This window comes from Pituophis catenifer, unplaced genomic scaffold (genome assembly GCF_029215685.1).
Source record: "Pituophis catenifer annectens isolate HBS135680 unplaced genomic scaffold, rPitCat1.0.hap2 SCAF_2, whole genome shotgun sequence".
NCBI classification, from domain to species: domain Eukaryota; kingdom Metazoa; phylum Chordata; class Lepidosauria; order Squamata; family Colubridae; genus Pituophis; species Pituophis catenifer.
Genome location: NW_027256882.1, coordinates 92,808,468 through 92,830,972, shown reverse-complemented (window position 1 = coordinate 92,830,972; position 22,505 = coordinate 92,808,468). Strand labels below are relative to the sequence as shown.

The window sequence follows — 22,505 nt, the reverse complement described above, 5'->3', positions numbered from 1 at the left end:
ATATGTGCTGTGACTATGAATATAGTTGTCACCATGGCTGAGAATATATATTTCTTTGTATCAAATGTAAATTAAAAATAGGAAAAAATAGTCAAGTAAATAGCTAGTGAGACAATCAAATTACCCAGAGACATGATGTCAGCAGAAATCGCATCTTTGAAAAGAACCGAGCAGGAGGAAAAGGAATTAAAATTAAAAATTCATGAATGATCTAATGTCCTATTGGGAATTACACTAGTTAGTTCCAGTAATTGATTAGAAACAGATTCCAGACATATTCACACAGAATGTTTTTACATCTCTATCTATAGGGCTTGTCCAGTCATCCAGGACACAGCTAGGAATAGTGGTCACACACCCAATTTGGTGTTCTTGAAGGAGTGGTGCCTTTGTGATCTGGGATTAATAATCATTTCTTTAATCCCTTTATCATTGTCAGATCAGTTTGATAGCTATAATCTTCTGAGTCGCACCCTTTCATGGGGGAGGGGGAAACTTATTAGATTGGTCTGCCCCAATGACTGATTGACCCTAATGGATTTCAAAGGGAGCGAGGAGGTTATGAGATCAGCTGCATAGTCCTGCCAAGTCCCTAGTCGCCATCTGGAATAGGAAGGTGAGTGAGGTTTAGACAAGATTGTGCCCAAGTGGTGTCTCTTGACCTGGGGGATCTTGGTGTTCTCTGTGGTATATGAAAGAATGAAGAGAGATTTAAATGGATTAAGAGATGTCTATATGCCACTAGTGGAAGACGAAGAACGAACTCAACCACTAAACATAGGTAAGAGCTGCTGTTAAAGAAGCACTTGCCACCACTTAAATCCATCTACCTCCACCACCACTAGTTAACTAAAGCAACAGTTTTGTCCAATGTGCAGATGGAAGAGTTCATTTGTAGAGAATCCTGCTACTACTGCACAGTCTACAAGCTCCAAGGAATCCCAGTTTACATTATAAGATATCATCTCCATTAACTCAATGTATTGGTGTCACCTGATTCTAAGGGATTTTGACTACAAGTGTTTTGCAAATCAGCCACAGTAGCCTACTAGGAAATCTTCTCTTATGCCCAGATCGAACAGAATTCAGGTAATCTTAAATGCCATGGATAAAATTTCGCAGACACAATAAATCTGTTGCACCATTCTTATTGCCGTGAACCTGAGTTGTATCTGTGTTAATTGTATTTTTCCTCATTTTGTGACATCAGCACTCTGGGTGTCTTTTCAGTTGTTTCATCCCCAGATCTCCTCAGTACACTAGGGATCAACAATTAAAGGGAGGCTACTCAGAAACAATCATATCCTTGTAGTTGGAGTTCTAGAGACTGACTGGGCACATGGCAGAACTATCTCTTAACCTTCGGCAGGATGGTGTGCAATAAAAATTATTTCTCACAAAACTGATACTAGGATTTCCCCATAGCCACTTCTAAGGTAACATAACTGGGACTTTGGATCACTGATTTGTCCATGTTATGTGTAGTTAGTATTTTATCTGCCCTGAGTTCACCACTAATTAGACATAATAGGTGACTTTCTTACTTCTGCATAATCAGCTACTAATAGAAGCTCCACATATTTCATTGATTGTTGATCATCCCTCTTCACCTATGGCAGAAACACACACATAAATACATGTTTGTTGTTTATTTTGGTCAAACAATGAACCTCTGTACATATGTTCATTTTAAGAGAAATAATGACCAGTCATACATTAGATGAGCAACTGTTCATAATTAAGTATCAATTAAGCTATATATTTAAGAATTGTTCTTATATAGACGATTCACCATGTCTACCCTTCATTTAAGTCCTATTCTCAGTCATCTGTCATACATACACAGATATATAATTGCAAATTACTTGCATTCTTATTTTCTTATCAAGACATTATGCTTCTGCCCAAAATACTCACTGAACTATTCTCCTGCTATTATTTGTTATTATTATTAGCTGCTATTATTTTATCACAAGTTTTAAATTATGGTTTATTTAGGTTACCAAGTATAAACACTACAAAATATTTCTGAACTGACTGGATTCTACTTTAGAAAAAACCCTTGGGCTTGTTTAATTTTTTCTTTATTTAAAATATGCCTTCTTAAATAAATAAATTTATTTAAGAATATACATTCTTAAATAAATAAACAATGCTAGAGTGATTACCTCACCCACCACAGACATTATTGGAGTTTTCAGGAAGAAAATGGCAATTTATGAAGCAATGAAAATATTTAAAGACATTAGAAGTGAATTGGTTCTTCTCTGCTCAATTGTTTGCCAACGAAGAGATGAAACAGTTGGGTTAGGGGGGTGTCAATGGCTGCTCCCAAGTGGGGGAAGTATGTGATAGTTGCAAAAGTGCATGCAAGTGATTTCAGGCTTGCTACCAGATGGAGGAGGACATATGGGTTGTTGCAACAGCAGTGGTTGCAATGACGTGCATGAATGATTTTGAGTCTGGGGGGATGTATTTCCTTGAGTGACTTGCAACCTTCTCTGCCAGCTTCCCCTTTGACTTGCTTGTGGGAAACTGGCAGGGAAGGTCACAATTGGTGATCACATGACTGTGGGGCACTGCAACTGTCATAATTGTGACATGGTTGGTAAGCACCCAGTTCACAGTCATGTGACTGCAGGGACACTGTGATAGCCAGAATTTCGAGAACCATTTTAAGTATCACTTGTTCAGCACCATTGCAACTTCAAATCGTTGCTTAACGAGTGGTCAGTAAGCAAGGACTATCTGTTATTTCTCAGCTTCAGCTTTCCACCCGTCAACATTGGGATAATAAACTAGCCTATATTTTCCAACTGGAAAATATGATTGATTGCTGGAATAGTCCAGGTAGAGCAATTTGAAAGCTTAACAAATGCACCACTTTATTTTTCTTTACTCCCTCCCACTCTGATGTTGCTACACCCTGTAAGATAGGAGGAGTGACTCAGACATACCCTGTGGTAACGGGGTTCAGTTCGGCCTGTCAACTCTGCAAGCCAATCTGTCACCTTTAACTCCAAATGCTCATTTCCACAGCTTCCGTGAGGAACTTTGAGATGCTCAGACCTGTAGATGAAGTGATACTCCTTGCTATCAGGAAGAGGTTCTAAGACGTAACTGAGGTTGTTGCTTATAACTATAAGGCCACTGAAAAACAATTCAACAAACCATTAGAAGGCAGCGAAGGCAAATCAGCTAAAGAAAAATAAAGAATTTAGTAACAACAGAATTTAGTAAGATGTAATTCAGAGTTGGTATTTACAAGAGTGACATTTAATAATATTGGAAAGCCACTAAGCCCTTTTTAGTCTTGATTTTCAAAGCTAACCAGGACATTTAATAAAATCCCAGATTTTAAATTTTGAACCCAACAAAGAAAAGACATGGCTATTTCTAAGACCCAAAAAGACCATTCCACTTTCTTAAATGGCTATAAGGAGACTAATATTAAATATATTACAGTGATACACTTAACATTAAATATATTAAGTGAATAAAAGAATCTTGAAGTAAAATTAGTAATGGAAATAATTGACTTCGTAATAAAAATGAAAGGCCTTTAAAATATAGAAGTCTAAGCAAGCTAACTAGTCTATGTATATTTACTGCTATTATTACTGCCTGTACTTTTAAAATTGAGTTTGAACTTTATTAGCTACTCAAAGTCACTGCTGTGAAATGGGCAGCCATATAATTTGATTGAAACAAAGGAATTAATTAATTAATAGTGACTGATTTTTCGAGTTCCACAGTCTTTTTTGGAAGGAAGGCTTTTTAAATCACTGAAAACTATTGCAAACTATTATGGAAATCAGCCTCTGAAAAACCCAATTCTCTCTTTAGTCAGATGTTTTTCTGCCTGTAAATATTCTCCTAGTCTTTTAATAATATTGCTTTTTCAAAAAAATAAGGCACATTTTCAATAGTATTCATTTATAGCTATTTATGTTACACCACATAGTCATGTTTATAAGGTGAGCAGCTATGTGAATAAATAAATAAAATAGGAGTGTGATCAACTGCTAAAAACACTATTTGGCATGTTTTCATACACGTAGAATGAGTTTTAGTCAATATTTCTGTATTCACAACCTACTCCTGGTTTCTATAGAAAAAACAGTATCATTAAGTTTCAGGTAATAGCTTACATATAGAACTGCTTTATTGAAATATTAAGTGTTATAATTGGACTTGAGTTCCAAATTGTTTTTTAATGAACACCAGTGTACAAAGCAAGAAATAATTGTCTGTGGTCAGTCTCTTTCCTAGCTGTGCTGTGCTTTATTTTCCCACAAGAATTAAAAACATATGCAAGACTTTACCTTTTGCTTTTTGATCAGGAATCCCAAATTATTTCGATATTAAAATAATGTAAAGGATGCTGGCCAGTATATGGAACAGCTGGGCAGTCAATCAAAATATTAACAACAAACTACAATTTTGGTTGGAAATTTTGAAGCCAGGGCCCAAAACACCGGAAAAAGGAGGGAGGGATGAAAGTGGTTCACCTTGCATCTGTGATGCTTTCTATTTTATGCAGGTCTTGTGTATCAGCCATAAAAGGAAGACTTTATTTTGTTTATACACCCAGACAATTTGTTTACATTAAATTTGGCTTGAGATTATTGAGGATTTTTTAAAAATTGGCCAAAGCTATTTCCTAGCTGGACAGAAGCCCAGCTTTCAATAGGCTCTGAAGTGACCAAAAGGAAACCAAGTCCTATTTATAAAAACAATGTGTTTAGTTTCTTAAGTGCACTGTAGAATTAGCATATGTTAATCAGCAGGAAAGGTTTTTTTTTTTTTTTTAATTTGATTTATATGCCGCCCTTCTCCGAAGACTCAGGGCGGCTTACAATGTGCTCAGCAATAGCCTTCATCCTTTTGTATATTTATACAAAGTCAGCTTATTGCCCCCACAAACTGGGTCCTCATTTCACCTACCTTAGAAAGGATGGAAGGCTGAGTCAACCTTGAGCCTTGGCGAGATTCGAACCCTGCAGTAATTGCAGGCAGCTGGTCTTAAGCAGCTTAATAACAGGGTGCCTTAAACCCTTGTACTACCAAGGCTCTTGTACTACCAAGGTTCCTTGCTATCCAAGGATTTTACTAAGTGAGAACTTCATATTAGTAAGGATCAGATGTTTGCAAGATTGCTACAAATATTAAGACCAAAATAAATATTCAGAAAACTGTTCTGAGATAAATAACATCAGGCTAAAGAAAGGCAAGAATGAATGAAAATGGAAAGATTCTGGCATTTGTTAGAACTGGGGACTATCTGTAGCATTTTTGGAAGAGACTTGCTTTGTATATAGAAGTTCCAGATTTCAACCCTCCATGTCTCCAGGGAAGCTTGGGAAAAGAACCCACTTACCCCAAATTCTGCAGACCTGCTACCAGTTAAGGAGGATAATACTGGGTTAGACAGTCAATTATCTTATTCCAAATAAGCTAAACAGGAAGACTGTAGATCCCAAAAAAGTGGAATCCCTGGATATAAATTAACATTTGTTTTTACAGCAAGGATAACCAACTTCCAACTTCTGAATTATGTGAAGCTACCCTCTGGCTAGCTTCTTTTTTTCATGACCCCTTGAAGCCCTTTAAAATTAGTCTGCAGAAATTTGATGCAAAACTCTGAAGAAATGATTTTTTAAAAGAATAATAAAATAGATGTAGTGGGATATTTCTTTTTCAGAAGTCAAGTTTCTTAAAACAAATGAGTGTATCAGTATCCCCCCCCCCCTGCAGTGTGGTCATCTTAGAATAGTCCGTAGTGTTGTTGGTGATGGTGATGGTGGAGGAGGAGAAGGAGAAGGAGAGGGAGCAGCAGCAGCAGCAGTCCTGCTGCCAAAAGCTGCCCATCCCTATCTTGTGGTATTTAGAAGGAACAATACAAATAAAGCTTACTGAATCCTTCTGAGATCATCCTCAGAAATATTGGTTTCACAGCAGAGCTACATACAGAAAAAAAATCTCTTTTTTGTCTATCACTATTTAGCCATTCATCTATCTAGTATTTTTTTTTTAAAGTCCTTTAGTCATCACTCTAACTTTTAACTGCAAATTATGAGATTGTGCAATTGTTACTTTGTAAACAGAGAATGCATGAAAGAGCTGGAAAATTACCGTAGACCTCTGCATGTGCTGAGCACCACACTTGATTCACGAACGGCCCTCACTCTTCCATGGTAAAAGCAATTATCCTGAGAGGGTGAAAGGAAGTGTCATGAGCAAGTAATCTCATCCTGCAGATTCATTTATCTTAACCCCACTCCTTTGGTAGGGATCCAAGTCTGAATTACATGAAAAGTAAGCATGAAAAGGCATAGAAGTGATCCTACCATGGCTTATTTAGCTCTCTGGAGATAGGAATTCTTTCCAATCTCTCCCTCTACTCATTCCTACCAAAATAAAGCTTAGAGCCGAATTGTCCATAATGGCTGGGTTTCCCAGACTGGTCTAAGCCATAATACAGTTACCTTGGTTTTGTCTTGTTATAAACCCAATCAATTATAGTTTTCATTAAATAACACTTAAATCAAATATGGCTTAGCAAAATGTTTGGACAATGCCATAAATTATGTTATGGATTAGTATGCTTTGTGACCCCCCTTACTTTTGTATGCATACCCTCATTTGAGAGGTTCTTGGTGCTCTCTGAGCTTAGTTGAACAACTAAGTTCAGACAGCACCAAGGACCCTTCATTTCAGCCCTGAGTTACAAATACTTCCTTTGTACCCTTGATACCGTCATTTATTTGTAAATGTTGAGAGAATATTTTGTAGGGGAGGGAAAAAATAATTTGGAAAACTATTTCTACTTTAAAAGAAAGCGAGAGAGAATTCTATGTACCAATGTGTTTATTATTCTATTGAACAAAACCTTTGGAGAGAAGACAGGAACTTTTCTGGCTGAAAAAGTTTTACTGACTTCTGGGGTACAATTTTCTTATGAGGAACCACAAACATATTGTGAAATGATAAAGCTGTACTGCATAGAATTCCACTATGAAAACTAGCAAAGAAACAACAACAACAACAAATCCGCAACCCAACTGTCATTACAATGTTGCACAGTCAGCCTCTTTTAGGAAACTACAGTAAAGAAAAGAAGAAAGCTGTTATTATGGACACTTATTTGTAAACCACCTAATTCACTATCTGAAGTGCTGCTAGCCAGTCAACATTTTTTTCCAGTCAGTTAATTCAGAAGAGAGGTCCGGCTGGACAACAGCCAGCTGGCATGTTAATTTAGGAAGGCCTTGAGAGGATAACAAGCTTTCAGATCCCACTTAGCAGAAGACAGAAGTTGAAAGATCAGCTCCTGGATGATATCCATTTTTAAGTTCATGAGCACTTCTAGCCTGGATAGCTTAGAAGGTACAGACATCACACACAAATTTAAAATCTGGAATTTTCATGTATAAGTACTTTGCTATTGAGGCAAAAGAAAAGGTTATAGCCAATCTCTTCAGTTTTATGACATGAGGAGTCCTCTGCAGACGGGAGCAAGGATAGGGTAGGTATCAGACATGGCCAAGAGCACAAACAGATAATACACTAGTAGGAAGTGCAAGAGGAAATGTCAAAACATGGCAATCAGAAAGAATGCACATTAATAATATGGCTTCATATATGTTCAGCTGGATAGCTCTAGTGCTGTGATGGCGAACCTATGGCACGTGTGCCACAGGTGGCATGCAAAGCCATATCGGTCGGCACGCAAGCGTTGCTCTATCTCAGCTCCGGCACATGGGAAACGGTCCATTTCCGGCCTCCAGAAGGCCTCCTGGGGTTGGGGAAGGCCGTTTTCACCTTCCCCAGGTTCCTAGAAAGGCTCTGGAGCCTGGGGAGGGAGAAAAGTGGGCCTATTGGGCCCACTGGGCCATCACATGCCAAAAGCAGGGAGAGTGCGGGGGGTTGCACACGCATGTGATTTATGGGTATGGGCACGTGCACACGCAACCTCCCCACACTCCCCCCGCTTTTGGCACGTGACGGCAAAAAGGTTAGCCATCACTGCTCTAGTGGTTGGTTCACTGTTGTTGTTTTTTGTTGTTGTTGTTTGTTGTTTTATACTTCAGTGGCCCATCAGCATATCGCTGCAAGACAGCACTGTAGTAGGGACACCAAGGAAGTTCACTGCCAATTTTGTATGGAATTTCAAGGACCACACCCAAATTGCAAGCTAATTCTATGTAGTTATGGATCACTGCAGTTGTAACAACACTCTATGATGCTGTTCATCATTACACAGCTACATCTAATATTTCTATGAATCCTATGAAACAATATCTGGTAAATTGTTAATATGGAATATAGTAGATTCAAAGAGTTTTGCTTTTTAAGATAAAGTCACAGTTTGGAAAAGGAATGGAACTTATTTCTGTTTTTGCTGTTCCAAGTATTCTGCCTCATCTGAATGGTATTTATATATTGTTGGAGTTTCTATGTTATACTATTCCAAAATGACTCTTGGCAGTAAAGATATAAAAAAATACAGTGGCTTATTATATTTAGTCATAGAAAGATGATTTGTTGAAGAAATGAACTGAATAGACTGCTGCAGTTATGAAAACTGTAGCAGCCACTATCATAAATCCCATATCAGATTCTTATTCAATCACTACTTCCATATTACATCATTACACTTAGCAATGAACTCATTTCGAAAAAAGGAAAAGACCAATGAATATTTCTTTATTTACCACCCCAGCGTTGAATCAGAGTGTATTTGAAACTGCTCCCTTGATAATTTTTTCTCCAATTTTTTTGTGCCTCCAAATCATTTTTTTCAGGGTGCAGTCAAGACTTGTTCCATGTAAAGCCTATCCAAGTTGGAACCAGGGTTGTGTTTTCAAATGGATTTGTCTCGTGAAATTACATTTGATACTCAACTGTTTTGTTCAAGCAGATGGTTTGGGCTGTTCCAGTTTTGGTATAATGAGTTTCAGTGTAGTCTGGTGCAAAGAGATCCCTACGAACAAAAATGAAGAAAGAGGGAAGGATGGGGTGGAGGGTGTAGAAGAGGAAAAATAATATTAATATTATTTGAATATTCATGTACATGAAAATCTATTTCATCAATAACCAATTGTAACATTTAGAAAAAGTTGTCAATCAGACTCATGAAAAAAAATAGATTAAAGTTGTGACAACGATTAATAAATGTCAACATTATGTGCCAAGAAAAATGGCAAGATGAAGTAAAACCAATTTAGCAGGTGAAAAATATTCTTCTTAAAACTGTGCTGGACATTTGATTCCCTGTGGCCAATCTGACACTTCAACAATCTGCATAATGCAATATGAGATGGAAAGAAAAAATGTCTTTCTCCACTCCTTTCATACCATTCATAACTCTATAAACATATGATTGTTCATGTCATTAAACAGCCTCCGATGATTCTTCACCTCAAGAATTCATAGAAAAGATTAGAGAAACTTAAACATTTTGCACACTAAATGTGCTCTAGAAAGACTTCAGGTTAACAGATGAATCATGGAAGCTTTTATCCTTTCATTGTGAGACTCTAACAAATCTAATTTTGCTTTTCCCCTGCTCTTTGTTAATAAAGGTCACTTCATCATGTTGCATCTTTAGATCATGGTCAACCAAAACAGCCACAAACAAAACTGCAAAATAAGCTCAGTTATACATCCTGTGTTACCAAGGGTCTGGGCAGCATGCATTTTCAAGAATCAATCATTTTCTTTGCCAATTGTATTACCTGTCTGGGAAATGACATTAGCAATTAGCAAAGAGTGGTCAGTAGAATGGCTGAGTCATGACTGCTTTGTGGAGTGGTGAAGTTAAATGCAGTTAAACTTTATTTTTACGTCTGAATCTCACTGATCTGCCATTTGTTCAGGGTTCAGAACCTGCTTATCTACTACCTACATAGCTGCTTATTCAAGTATATGCAGATTTGCTACGGTTTTCCATATATACCTATATATTTATACCCATAACTGAATCTTATTTAAATATCTTTGCTCTCTTCCAACTCCCAGGTCTCAAACAAACAAAGATGGCTGAATTGCAGGTCAGACAGTATGATGCTATTAAGGGCACTATATATACAGTACAATTATATTGTTTATATATTCCTTATATTGTCTTTTTATCACTTCATTTCCCTTTATTGTTCTGTAGCCTATGATGCCATTCTTTAGACTATAAAAGAAACAGGAAATATTGAGATTATTTACAATGAACAAACAAAACTGCACCTTCTGATTTCTATCTAGTAACACAAATTTAATATTAACAATAATCGAAACAGATTTTGGGGTGGCATCAAGTTGACTAAGCCTATTTTCAGATGAGAGACAACTGCTTTAATATTGTTACCATTTTCCTTTTGCCTAGATATCTAATAAATTAAAATGTAATCTCAGAGGAAGAATTTTTATTCAGTATGCCTGCCTTTCTGCAAATAGAGGATTCACTGAGGGTTCTGTAAATCCTAAAAAACTAGAATTTAGGATAACTTACATTTTAGACAGTAATACCATCTGTACAAGTTGAGTTTAGTCAATATCCCATCTCTGTCATAAATAGCACATACATTATGTAGGAATGCACCTTTATCAGGGGCATTTATATGAAATTCCAAAGTAAAACATTATGTACAATATTTTAAAATCTGAAAAGGGTAATATTTAATGCTTTGTTCTAGTTTTTTCTGGTCTTACTACTGTCAATGTAGCAACTAAAAAAATAAGGCCATCCTTTTTTTCCCTGAAGTTACTTTTGAGAAAGAATTTAGGAGAACACATTTCCACTTCTTTAGTACTATCCTTTTATCAGTTATAGAATAAATATAATAGATCTAATAAAAGCTGGAAGGAGAAAATAACTCCCCCAAATCCCATAGTAGAAGGATGCCCCACTCAACATTTGGTCCTCTAGTGAAATGATCAGAAGACATTATGCTACAATATCTCTATATAAACCTAAAAGTAATTCCAAAATTTTGGGTCATACAACATGGATCTGCTTACTGGATGTTAAAATTCAGTAGAAAAATCTAATAGAAGAAAGAAGCTGCATTGGCACCAGTTGCAATAAGAAAAAAGGCGGGAGGCTCAAATGATATTTCTGGATTAAGGAGATCCTCCACCTTCCATGTCATCATAGCTACTTTGTCGCTGAGCCACTGCCACCCTACTTTCTGCCCATCATCTTTGTACTTCTTTTCAGGTGTCCTGGCTACTTCACTGTCCTTCCTCTCCAGCCTCCTTCTCTAATTACTTCGGATTATCAGAAAGCTATTACTTTAATGATACAAAGGATTTACTGCTTAGTGCTCTATCTCCATCCATGATCATCATTAGCATTACCTCTAAGCTCATCTGGCTCACAGCCCGTAGACAATCTGAACACATAAAAAATGGATGGACCTTGAAAAAAGGCATTTTGCTGCACTACGTGTTCATTTAATTACTAAATATATACTTTAAAAGGTGACTGTTTCCTGTCCCATCCCATCAGCTATTACTGACTTCTCATTGACAATTGGAAGCCATCCAGGGTCACTATGAGCCCAGTGGTAGATACATTTAATAAATAAATGCCTACCAAGATGCAGAATCCTGGATATACGAACCAATGTTTAGTGCTAACAAAATCAATGTATATATGTGGATGTACCTTTAAAGCAGTCTACCAATTAAATGAACAAGTCCATATATTTTTCTTAGCAACATTTTAATAGTGGTTTACCACTGCCTTCTTCTTAAGGCTGAGGGAGAGATAGACATGGCCTACTACATTCACCTAACTCCATGCCTAAGAATTAGAATTTACACTATTCCAGTTTCTAAACCATTACACGAAACACCTTTACGCACTACACCAAGCTGGTTCTCTAGCAACAGAGCGAGTTATTCTATAATGTAAAGCTTATGTTAGCTTTTCTCAGCCTTGTGTTATGGATACAATACTAACAATTCTTGGCTAGAATGGAAATAAATGAGCAATGAAAACTATACATATCTATCAACTTCATTGGGACTGAGTCTCATGCATGTAACTTATCTGAGCATCCTTAGTAACTTTAAACTTTGCTCTTCAACAATGACTCTTGACTATGGATGTATAAAAGAGAGGTCCACTAAAGACCTCTCTGGAGCTATTCATTGATAATCATGAAATGGCAACAGATGAGTGACTAATTATTTCACTATGACGATGGGTACTGTGGTCTTTTTTCCCTGAAGAACATGATAAAATCCGATGTACCTGTTTATTTTAAATCATCCATTTCCTTGATATCTTACCACAAAAATGTCTGTAATGGTAAAAGTTATGAAACTGTGGCTAATGAGTTTGGAGGAACTAAGATCAATGTGGTCAAAGTGCGATGGTTTACACTATTTTCCAACGCAATGAACCACTTCCTTTTCCCCCCCTCTTAACCGAGTTATGTTTGATATTTGACGTTAGAGTGATGAGTGCACTATTGGAAGGGCTGAAAGACCAGGTTGGGGACAGACCATTATCCATCTATATGGTTGATAATGACATAATCAATCAACCAACCAACCAACCAACCGATTGATTGTATTTAACAGTCTCCCTCATCTTCAGGTATTTTGCTGCTTTTCTTTGAGAGAACAAGATAATGTACACTGAGGGTGTCCCTGCCTGTAACTACCACAACAAAAGACACAAAACCACAACTTTTTTGCAGAATGATGAGATAATCCTTGAAAGAAGCGGGTTGCTGCACTAATTACTCCAATACCCAAGTTTCTATCCGCTGAGATAAAGAGTTGTTTTTTGTCCCAAAAATTATGTGTTACATTAAAAAGCAGTGAACATTGCCAACGTGCTCTTCCCAAAATATTCTGGAGCAGATTTTTCAAACTGGGGTCAAATATTTTTCAAATATTTGGTGCGTATCAATTTGTGAAAATTGCAGTAGTATTCTATCTTCTTCCTGTAAAAGATCTATGAGGGATGTTAAGAAGGACTAGAATTAACCTCAGGATGAAGCCTTTTTTAGAGGTTATATACTATATTCTTTATGTTAAAAAAAATCAGAATCTTAGAAACAGGAGAGATAAGAAAGCTAAAAATTACTTTCATGAATGAAGGCGAATATACGTGTCCCAAGCTGAGCAGGATCCAATCTAGGTTGGGTAGCTGGACCAGAGGTTTGGAATTTGGACAAAACCTCTGGTCCCGGTGACTGACCCAGATTGGAACTTTCAGAAATCATTTTATTCTTCAGATGGCTAGACTTACAGAGGTCCCAAATTTTTGTAGGACCTGATAGTGTTTCAGGGCCAATCAATAATTTAAAATATAAATTAACTGAGTATATGACAAAACCTTATTTTTTTTTTTTTTTTGCTATAGTCAATCTTTCTTTTTTAACCAAACTGGTTTCATTTTGCAAATCTGATCAGTCAATGCAGGTAGTCCCCAATTTAGAATCACAATTGGGATCAGAATATTGGTTGCTAAGAATTTTAGAATTATTTTTTTTACCGTGGTGGTTAAGGAAATCAATGCAGTTGTTAGGTGAAGCATGGAGTCATTAAGTGCATCTGGTTTCTCTCATTGATTTGGCTTATCAGAAACTGGTTGGGAAAGTCGCAAAGGTGGTCACGTGACCTCAGGATGTTGTAGCTATGGTAAATAGTTGCTGGTTGCCAAGCATCTGAATTTTCATCACGTGACCATGGGGATACTGCAATGTATGTTAAGTGCGAGGACCAGATGCAAGTCACTTTTTTTCAATGCCGTCAAATGGTCAGTAAATGAATGGTTGTTAAGTCAAGGACTACCTTCAATGTTTATTTAAAACTGCTGTTAATATAGCGACCTAACCAGGTTGCTGATTTCAGTATTTTACAGGCTTTTGCTTTTAATTTTGGCTGCCTTGATTTGAAAAGGAAACTGTTCCTAGTGATAAGGTGAATGATATATTTGGAACTGTTTTTTGAACTGCGGCAATCACAGAATATAACAATGCCTGACTTTATCTCTAGCTGCTTCAGCTACTTTGTTTACCTGGACATGCATCTGAAAAAAACCATATGCAGAAAATAAGCACTAGGTGAAAGAACAAATAGAGGGTAAAAGAACTGTGAATTATATGAAGTTTCGTCTCAGGCATGTTTATTCTCAAGTAAGCTCAATGAATTCAGTAGGACTTAACTTCTAAGTTTGCATGTTCAGGATTATTAGAATCAAAAGTTTGGATTCTTTTTTTCACTAAAAGAATACACTTTGTGAATACAGTTTGACTGTGGCCTGCAGACTTAGCATCCTTCTGCTAAAATACAGATGTTGGCTGAAAGCAGACAGCTGTTGCCACTTTTCATTACAGTAGAAATCTCAGGAGCAGAGTCAGATCCAGAGAATGAGCAAGAACCTGGCCTGTAGCCACAACATACAGATGTTTTAACGGCTTTATTTCCCTTCCAGCCCAATTCAGCACATTTTTGGCTATCCTCTACTGTGTCAATGATACCATTGTTCTGAGCAAAGCCTCCATCTTCAGGATAGGGGATGGAGCAACGAAGGCGCCTGCAGTGAAGGGGGTTTCTATTTTGTGGCATTAACACCATTAATCCAATGTGAAGAGAAAGGATGCAAATAGTTTATAAATGAGGCAGATGGAAATTTCGGGTAGAAAATGCCAGTATGTCATAAAGTCATAAACATGAGAATAGTTTCTTTGTTGCAAGACTGTTATACTAAGTTCATCATCTCCTACACAACGGAAAACCCCATCAGAATGGATAAACATACTTAAGACCAATTTTCTAACCACTGTGCCACCAACAGCAAGAGCAGTGGTTAGAATGTAGTATTGAAGGCTAACTCTGTCCACACTCTGGAGTTCAATCCTGAAGGGCTCAAGGTTGACTCAGCCTTCCATACTTCTGAGGCTACTCTTCTAGGCTTCGGGGCAGGGTGGATTAACTCTTTTTACCTGAATCATTTCCAACTTTGGTTTCAGTGTTATTCATATTTTAATTGAGATTATTCTGGCAATACTACATGTGATTGCACCACTCAGTGAAAACACAGGAACAACACTGATTTGCAAAGTTCAGAATCTTCATGGTCCACATGCTAATGCCTAGCATATAGGAAATAAAACATGATAAGCTTGTTTACTTACTGTAGATATACTTTGGCTTTGGAATCATCTTCCATCATTCCCAATCCTACATTCTTGAATCCGATACAAAAACAAAGGCATCCTCCCCACATTTAACAGAAGAAAGTGGAGGTTTCCAAGAAACACCAGATTATTGGGAAGAGTACTAAGTTCAGAAGAACACCATGTCTCTGGTGTACGTTATAGCTCCAAAACAAGTCACAAAGCATAATTCATTTGAAGGATTATAAATTGTGGTCACTGAAAACCAGGAGCTTCTGGGATAAAAACCTTCACTTGAAGTAATTCAGGCACTAAAAATATAACTTGATTAATCCTACTTCTATCAAATTTGCCAATACCTGCTGCATAACATTTTGAACCTTCCTTCGGATGCTTTTGTTTGAATATTTGCTTTGACTATGTTCTTTCAACTATGTTCATATTAACTTAGCATTGGTTTTTGACCCAGGATTGTCTGTTTCTTGCTGTTTCTGTTATGTAAGACAAGAGTCTCTCGAGACTCTTTCTTCCATGATGGAAGAAAGGTGAGATCTGTACTGTATGTAATACAATTAAAAGACAACAAAGTCCTGTACAAATCCATAACACTGGCAATATCTCTGACTATCCAAGACAAAGTTGGGAAATCTGTGAGTCTTCAGATGTTCTTGAATCACAACTCCAAATATTCCTTTTCACTGACTATGTTGCCTAGGATGCTTAGATTGTAACTTCTGACAGTTCAAACATGTCATCCATTCATTATCTCAGTCTAAAGTCTACTATCAACTCTATTTATTAATTTTACATTTCACTCATCTCACTGTTAATGTAACTCTGGGCAACTCTGTTTGGTGTCTAATGGTTGAGAATGGCGGTAATAATGTCTTAATTGGCACAAAATACAGGAAATCACATATGTCCTTTAAATCATAATATGACAGTCAGCGCTTTGGAGGCAGCACAGCCACAGACCATGCTACTTAAATATTTTCAGAGCTATAGACCCAACAGCTCTGGGGGGACACCAAACTGAGGAAGGCTGCAAAAGATCAAAGTTATTTTCACAAATCCTTTTATTTCAGGGAAGGAGGCAGGTTCAAGCACTTGTTATAAAGCCTCTTTCAGAAGAACTTGTGATACCAGATACCTCCTCTAGTTGTAGAGCTGCTGATTTCTGTATACAAAAGCTTTTTTAAAAAAAGATAAGTCCCAGAAATCTTTCATTCCTGGTCAGAATGGCTTAGGATGTGGAAACTGTTGCTGTTCATTACCATTTGGGGGGTTACAAATATGCTACTTTTCAGAGCTGGGGAAGCTATGTTCATCCTGTGTTAAATTTATGTTTTACTGACAAAGAAATAAAGGGAGACTAGTATACAAATATTTCAAGTTAGTTAGCTCTCATCAGTTAGCCATAACCTTCTGGGATTTGAACCTGGGCCAACTGAGAAGGGCATGACTAGCTGATGAGAGCTAAATAGCTTGAAATAGTTCTATACTAGTCTCCCTTTATTTCTTTGTCAGTAAAACATAAATTTAACACAAAAATAGTTTGTCGTGAAAGTGACTGCCAGCGAAGGCCCCTGGATTGGGGCTGAAAGGCGAAAACAGAAGCAGTATGTTCCGCCCCATAATTGGGTAGACCAGGTTGCCCTGATAGACTGGTCCCACTGGAGAAAAAAACACCTATATTCATCCTGTTACTAATGAACTACAATTCCCAGCATTGAGGGATGCTGAGGGCTGTATTAGAGTGCACCAGGTTTCCTGCCCTCATTTTACACTGAACAATTCTCTATGGAAGTCTCTAGTAGGTCTTGTTCTGTCAGAGCTCTTATTTGTATTTGTTTAAAGGGGAAGAGAGGAATTTTGTTCTGTAAAACCATCGTACCTCTGTAAGAAAGTGTTGGAATTTAACAACCAGCTAGCTGAACAAAATACAAAATGATGACTGCATATCAGTACCAGGTACTAGACTTAGGTAATGGCCAAGAGCCAACATTCATATATCAAAGACAACACATACTTTGTAATCATTGCAGACTTAAGTTTTCACATGTTTGATAATTTGCAGTCAAATCTATGGACCAACTGTACTGAAAAATGTAATTTCATGGGAAACCTCTTTTTGTGGGATTGGAACATCAATGCTTCTTTGCTATAGGCAAATAATCATCTATATGAGCTAGGATTATCTGCTGTATCCACACAATTTATTATACTATGTTTTCAGGCTTATACTTTTAGACAAGCTGCTTGCACTGACATCTTTCAGCCTATATTTTGCTGAACTAGGATCACCAAGAAGGAAAGCCACCCTTTCATTAACACACCCAGCCCCTAAGCTAAAGAGAGGATAAAGTCATCCTTTTTAGATGCTGATGTTCAACATGTGCTCTGCCAAAGCCAGAGATTTCAATCCTCTTTACTTCAGCATCTTCCTATTTGTGAAGAACACAACTTTTCTAGCAACACTTGCTTCTCTCTCTCTCTCTCTCTCTCTCTCTCTCTCTCTCTCTCTCTCTCTCTCTCTCTCTCTCCCTCCCTCCCTCCCTCCCTCCCCCTCTCTCTCTTTTAAATTATTACTCAAAGGGTTGCACTGTGAAACTGTAGAGCCAAAAAGTCAACAGTGAAGGAAAGGAAGGAAGCATACTTCCCTCCCAGGAAATTTTGCAATGAAGAACAGATAATTTAGAGAGACAAGCTTCCTTGCCTGGCCTCCAGAAAATGAAATCATTATTCCAGGAGGAAGATGAACTAAAAATCCCCAGGTGGCTGCTCTGTTCTTCTGACCATTCAGCTAGTCTTTGCAAGCTCTGCAGGAAAAGGTCAGAGCATCCAGTGAGTTTGCCCCCATTAGTATCCCTGCATCTAGGAAATTATCAGCAAAAGCTAAGGCGAGGGCATCCCTGCAGAGAAAAGTTCAGCTATCCCACCAATCCAAAGCCAAAACTGGAAAACAATCTTTCCTCTTTCCAATCTCTAAAGGAAACTCTGGAAAGGAAACCACAAGGCAGGAAATGATGGACAAAGATTAACAGCACAGCTGAATCTTGGGATGGGGGCACCTCCGGAGGACATTCAGAGTAGCTTTGACACAAGGGAAGGGTACAGTAGGCTTGGCAATGAGGCAGTTTTGTGCTCCAAACTACAGTACTGCAATTCTAAAATTAGATCTCTGAATAGGGCTGGATGCCAGGACTTTTTCCTATGCCAGCTGGTCTAGTCATGGAGTTCATTACATCACATCTTGGCTACTCAGGAATTTTTCTGGCAAAATGCCACGTCTCAGGGCAAACATCCTTCATGATAAAACTTCAGAAAACGCAAAGAGCCACGGCCTCGTTATCTTTTTCTTCTTCTTCTGTCAGAAAATTTGCAGGGGGAAGAATAATATTCAGACCACCTTCATGCATTTCCACATTGACTTGGCTTACACATAGTGCTAACCATAATGAATTGAATAAGCCACAATGGGCTGGGTTCACACAACTTCCTAAACCCAAAGCAAATGCACAATGGTTCAGCATGATGTAAGAACCTAGGCCCGTGATGGCGAACCTATGGCACGCATGCCACAGGTGGCACGCGGAGCCATATTAGTGGGCACGCCAGCTCAGCTCTGGGGCGCATGCGCGCACCGGCCAGCTGATTTTCGGGCCTTCTGGGCCCACCAGAAGTAGGGAAACAGGCTGTTTCCTGCCTCTGGAGGGCCTGGGGGCAGGGTGGGGAAGGCCCGTTTTTCTTTCTTACCTGGCTCCAGATCCTCTCTGTGTATCTGGGAAGGGCGAAAACAGCCTTTCCCACTCCCTTGGAGGCCCTACGGAGGCTGAAAGGGCCCATTTCCCGACTCCCGGTGGGACAGGAAGTGACTTTTTTCCTGTCCCCAGCCTCCAGCCTCCAGAGACTCCTAGAGAGGCTCCTAGAGACTCCTAGAGAGGTTCTGGAGGCTGGGGACAGCAAAAAATGTCACTTCCTGTCCCACCGAGAGTTGGGAAATGGGCCCTTTCAGCCTCCGTAGGGCCTCCGAGGGAGTGGGAAAGAAACAACTCAGGAAAACAAGTGCCTAGGTCAGTGATGGCTAACCTTTTTGCCATCATGTGCCAGGAGCAGGGGGAAGGGGGAGGGGGTTCCGCACGCATGCGCGTGGGCACATGTGCGCGCGACCCTCCCCCGCCCCCCCCCCTCTCCTGGCACGTGATGGCAAAAAGGTTAGCCATCACTGACCTAGGCACTTGTTTTCCTGAGTTGTGATGTTGCCCTGATCAAATTGGCAGCCTCCTCCAGTCCCCTAAATATAGTTCAGATAAAACAATGCAGAACAATTTAGATGATACATCCCACATTATACGTGGCAAATATAATACTTGCTACAGCTTGTTCACATTATTGGTAGCCCGGTTCTAGGTAAACTGGACAGAGATTTTGTGGATGAGGAGATTTTCCAAACTAATGTCTCAGTTCATAATACATTTCTTTGAAGTTTACATTTGAACTTCCTCCCAGTGCAAATTTGACCTATTTCATGTCTCCTGGGCCTGTCAGAAGTAGAAAGTTTTCTGATATTTTGCTAAAACTCACTTCTTCCAGTAAGTCAGAAAGAGGGTGTTTTACAATATGCTAGTGGTTTCTGTGGCATGCATCTTTTTTTTGTTTTTTTTTTGTTTTTACTATGAATGTTCTTTCCGCATTTTGATTTAGGTGTTTGTTTTTAAAGAACTGTTCACTATTAGCTGCCTAGAGGCTTGAGAATGAGCAGTATACAAGTATAAATAAATAAATAGATAGATAAATCTTTTAAAAATGACTGACCACAACCATTCAGTCATGTCTACAATCTCTCACAATGAAAAAAGTAGCATTGAGCTGTAAACTCTGCCCCTTTGGGAATGTGACTGATATAATGACATATATCAGAAAGGGAGCAAGCTTTGTACCAACTCACATGATTCCACCAGTATCACTCCAGCTCCCCTTGCCACCCCCTGAAAATGCTGCTGTCTCCATTACTAAACCAACATCCTATCTTTGCCTTCCTGAACTTGTCCCCAGTTGGCCTGTGCAGATGGCCAGTGCTGACCCAAAGCAATTAATTCTAATTAAACACAGACTTAAAACAACGTTATTTGTTTTTATCGCAACTTCAAGACTTCCATTAACTTCAGGCAAAGAGGACTGGTTTCTTTCTTTCTTCTCTCCTTCCAGAAAATTATGCTTTGAAGCACATCTGTGAACATCTGATGCTCTTTGACAGTAATGACCAATGTTATACCCCCCCCAACTCTCATTATATCCTTCTGCTTTGGGCTTTCTGTTTTGCAGCTGCAGAACTTAAACATCTCAACAACCCGTATGTGAAAAACAAACTTGAGTGCACCGGGTGTTTAGGAATCAATTCAGAGTTTATATGTAAATAGAGTAACTTCCTGTGGAATTAAATGTGCTTTGTATTGACACAATACTGGCAATATCAAGGCAAATGTAAATTAATGTTAGTTAGAATGTGTTCAGTGTCTCTTCAAATAGACTCAAATAAAGTGGAATCCAAGATCTCCTTCCAGAATGCTACTATTCTGCTCTGGACCTACCTCATATTTTGTCCCTGCCTCTTTTTCCTGCCAATCCTTATATTCCTTGGACTTTCAATAAAGCTATCAAGTTAATTGATGATGGTGTTGCATTGTCCTTCGGGTATGACCATCCTCTGCAGGTTTTTTTGGCTTGCTAGGGGTTCATGGCCCTGTGTGTTTAACCCAATTATTGAACCAAGGACTTTGCTTCCTGGCTACATGACAGTTAAGAGCTTTTTTCCATCTGGCACCAATTCTTTGGATCCCAACAAAATTATGTTTGGACTCAGATGACTTCAAAGTTTTTTTTAAAAAAAGCATGAAAAATGCTTATTTTATAGCTCACTTTTAATAGCTAAATAAATAATACATTCTTAGCTGTAGAGGATTTAACTTGCCAGTCTGGCCGCCATTTTGGGAGTGGTCTCCAAATAAAGAAGATAAATGTCCCCAGTTCATGGGGGTACAGCAACTGAGATCATCCTGTTGTAAACAGATGCTGAAATCAAGCACATCCTCTGGTAAGGAGAATTTCACAACAGTTTGCCATTTCCTAATACTTAAACAAGCTTCTCGACAGGATTTGTCCCCTGCGTATAGGATTTCAACTCTAGTCATCAGCAAAGTATATGTAGTTTAAGTACAGTTTAATACAATTTTCTCTGATGGGGATTTTTTTTTTTTACAACAGGAATCTCAAAATGTCTGTCCTCCAACTCAGAAATAAAATAGAAAAGTTTGGCTGACTTCATGAGCACAATACTGTTCTGCCCATTACAGTTCTAAATTCATGTATTTCTACGAATATTAAATGTGGCCATTTACCTTCAGATTGCTTGGCTCTAGTCTACCTATTTAATTAGCCTGGTGCTGGGCTTTCTATCTTCTCCTCACTTTTAGACTATTATAATATACAAACTCTACGGATTTTTTTTCTATGTTCCAACTGTTGCATTTTTAAAAAAATCTTCTTCTTCCCCTAGCTCATTTTCTTAAAATTATAGTGGTAATGAAATAACTGGATGATGGCCACTGGACTCAATAACTTCTTGTTTTGGATGAGCCACGTTGGTTTAGTGGTTAAGGCACCAGCCTAGTAAGCGGGAGGAGACCTTGAGTTCAAGTCCTGCCTTAGCTATGAAAGCCAGCTGGGTGGCCTGGGGCCAGCCAATCTCTCTCAGCCCAACCTACCTCACAGGGTTGTTGTTGTGGAGAAAATAGGAGGAGAAAGGTGTGTTGAATACATTTGCTGCCTTGAGTTAAATGTAAAAAATAATAAAGGTGTGATAAAAATAAATAAGAAAAAAAATCTACTAGCAAAAAACTAACTAGCTAATGTTTCCAACACTTCAAATCTACACAAGGTTAAGTTTAAAGCACTTATGTACATACAGTACACAAAATTGTGAATCCGTATCATTGTCTCCTTCAATCCCTTTCAAAGTTGAATGGCTATGCGTGCACGTTTGGCTGAACGGTGAGCCCACTGGGAAAGTAAAGATATATATTCTGTTTTGCTAGCCTGTTGAGAGTAAGCTTCGCATGGCAATAGCACCGTTAATTCCCAGGAGGCATCTGGTGGTTATATCGTTATCCTCCATGCTAATATGTGGCTGAATTTTACTAATGATTCTGCTTCTTCCAATTCTGCTGCATCAGTGACTTTGCCTGTACTACTTTATACGACTCAGAAATATTGCTGGAAATTTAAGGCCAGATGGTCAGAGAGTTATGTTTATACTAGGATGTAGATCCAAATCACTAGGAAACAGGATGAAAACTTCTCTCTGTGGAG

The 22,505-nt window shown here is 38.4% G+C and overlaps 1 protein-coding gene across 1 annotated transcript in view; it reads right to left on the bottom strand.

Annotated features, from left to right (window-relative positions):
- ADAM19 (ADAM metallopeptidase domain 19) overlaps window positions 1–22,505 on the bottom strand; it is a 62,326-nt gene that overhangs the window by 25,177 nt on the left and 14,644 nt on the right. Inside the window, exons 4-7 of the mRNA XM_070933840.1 lie at window positions 8,908–8,986; window positions 6,136–6,212; window positions 2,958–3,150; window positions 1,545–1,610 (exon numbers count right to left, since the gene is read on the bottom strand). Coding sequence (XP_070789941.1) covers window positions 1,545–1,610; window positions 2,958–3,150; window positions 6,136–6,212; window positions 8,908–8,986 — 415 coding nt within the window. The remainder of the gene's footprint in view (window positions 1–1,544; window positions 1,611–2,957; window positions 3,151–6,135; window positions 6,213–8,907; window positions 8,987–22,505) is intronic.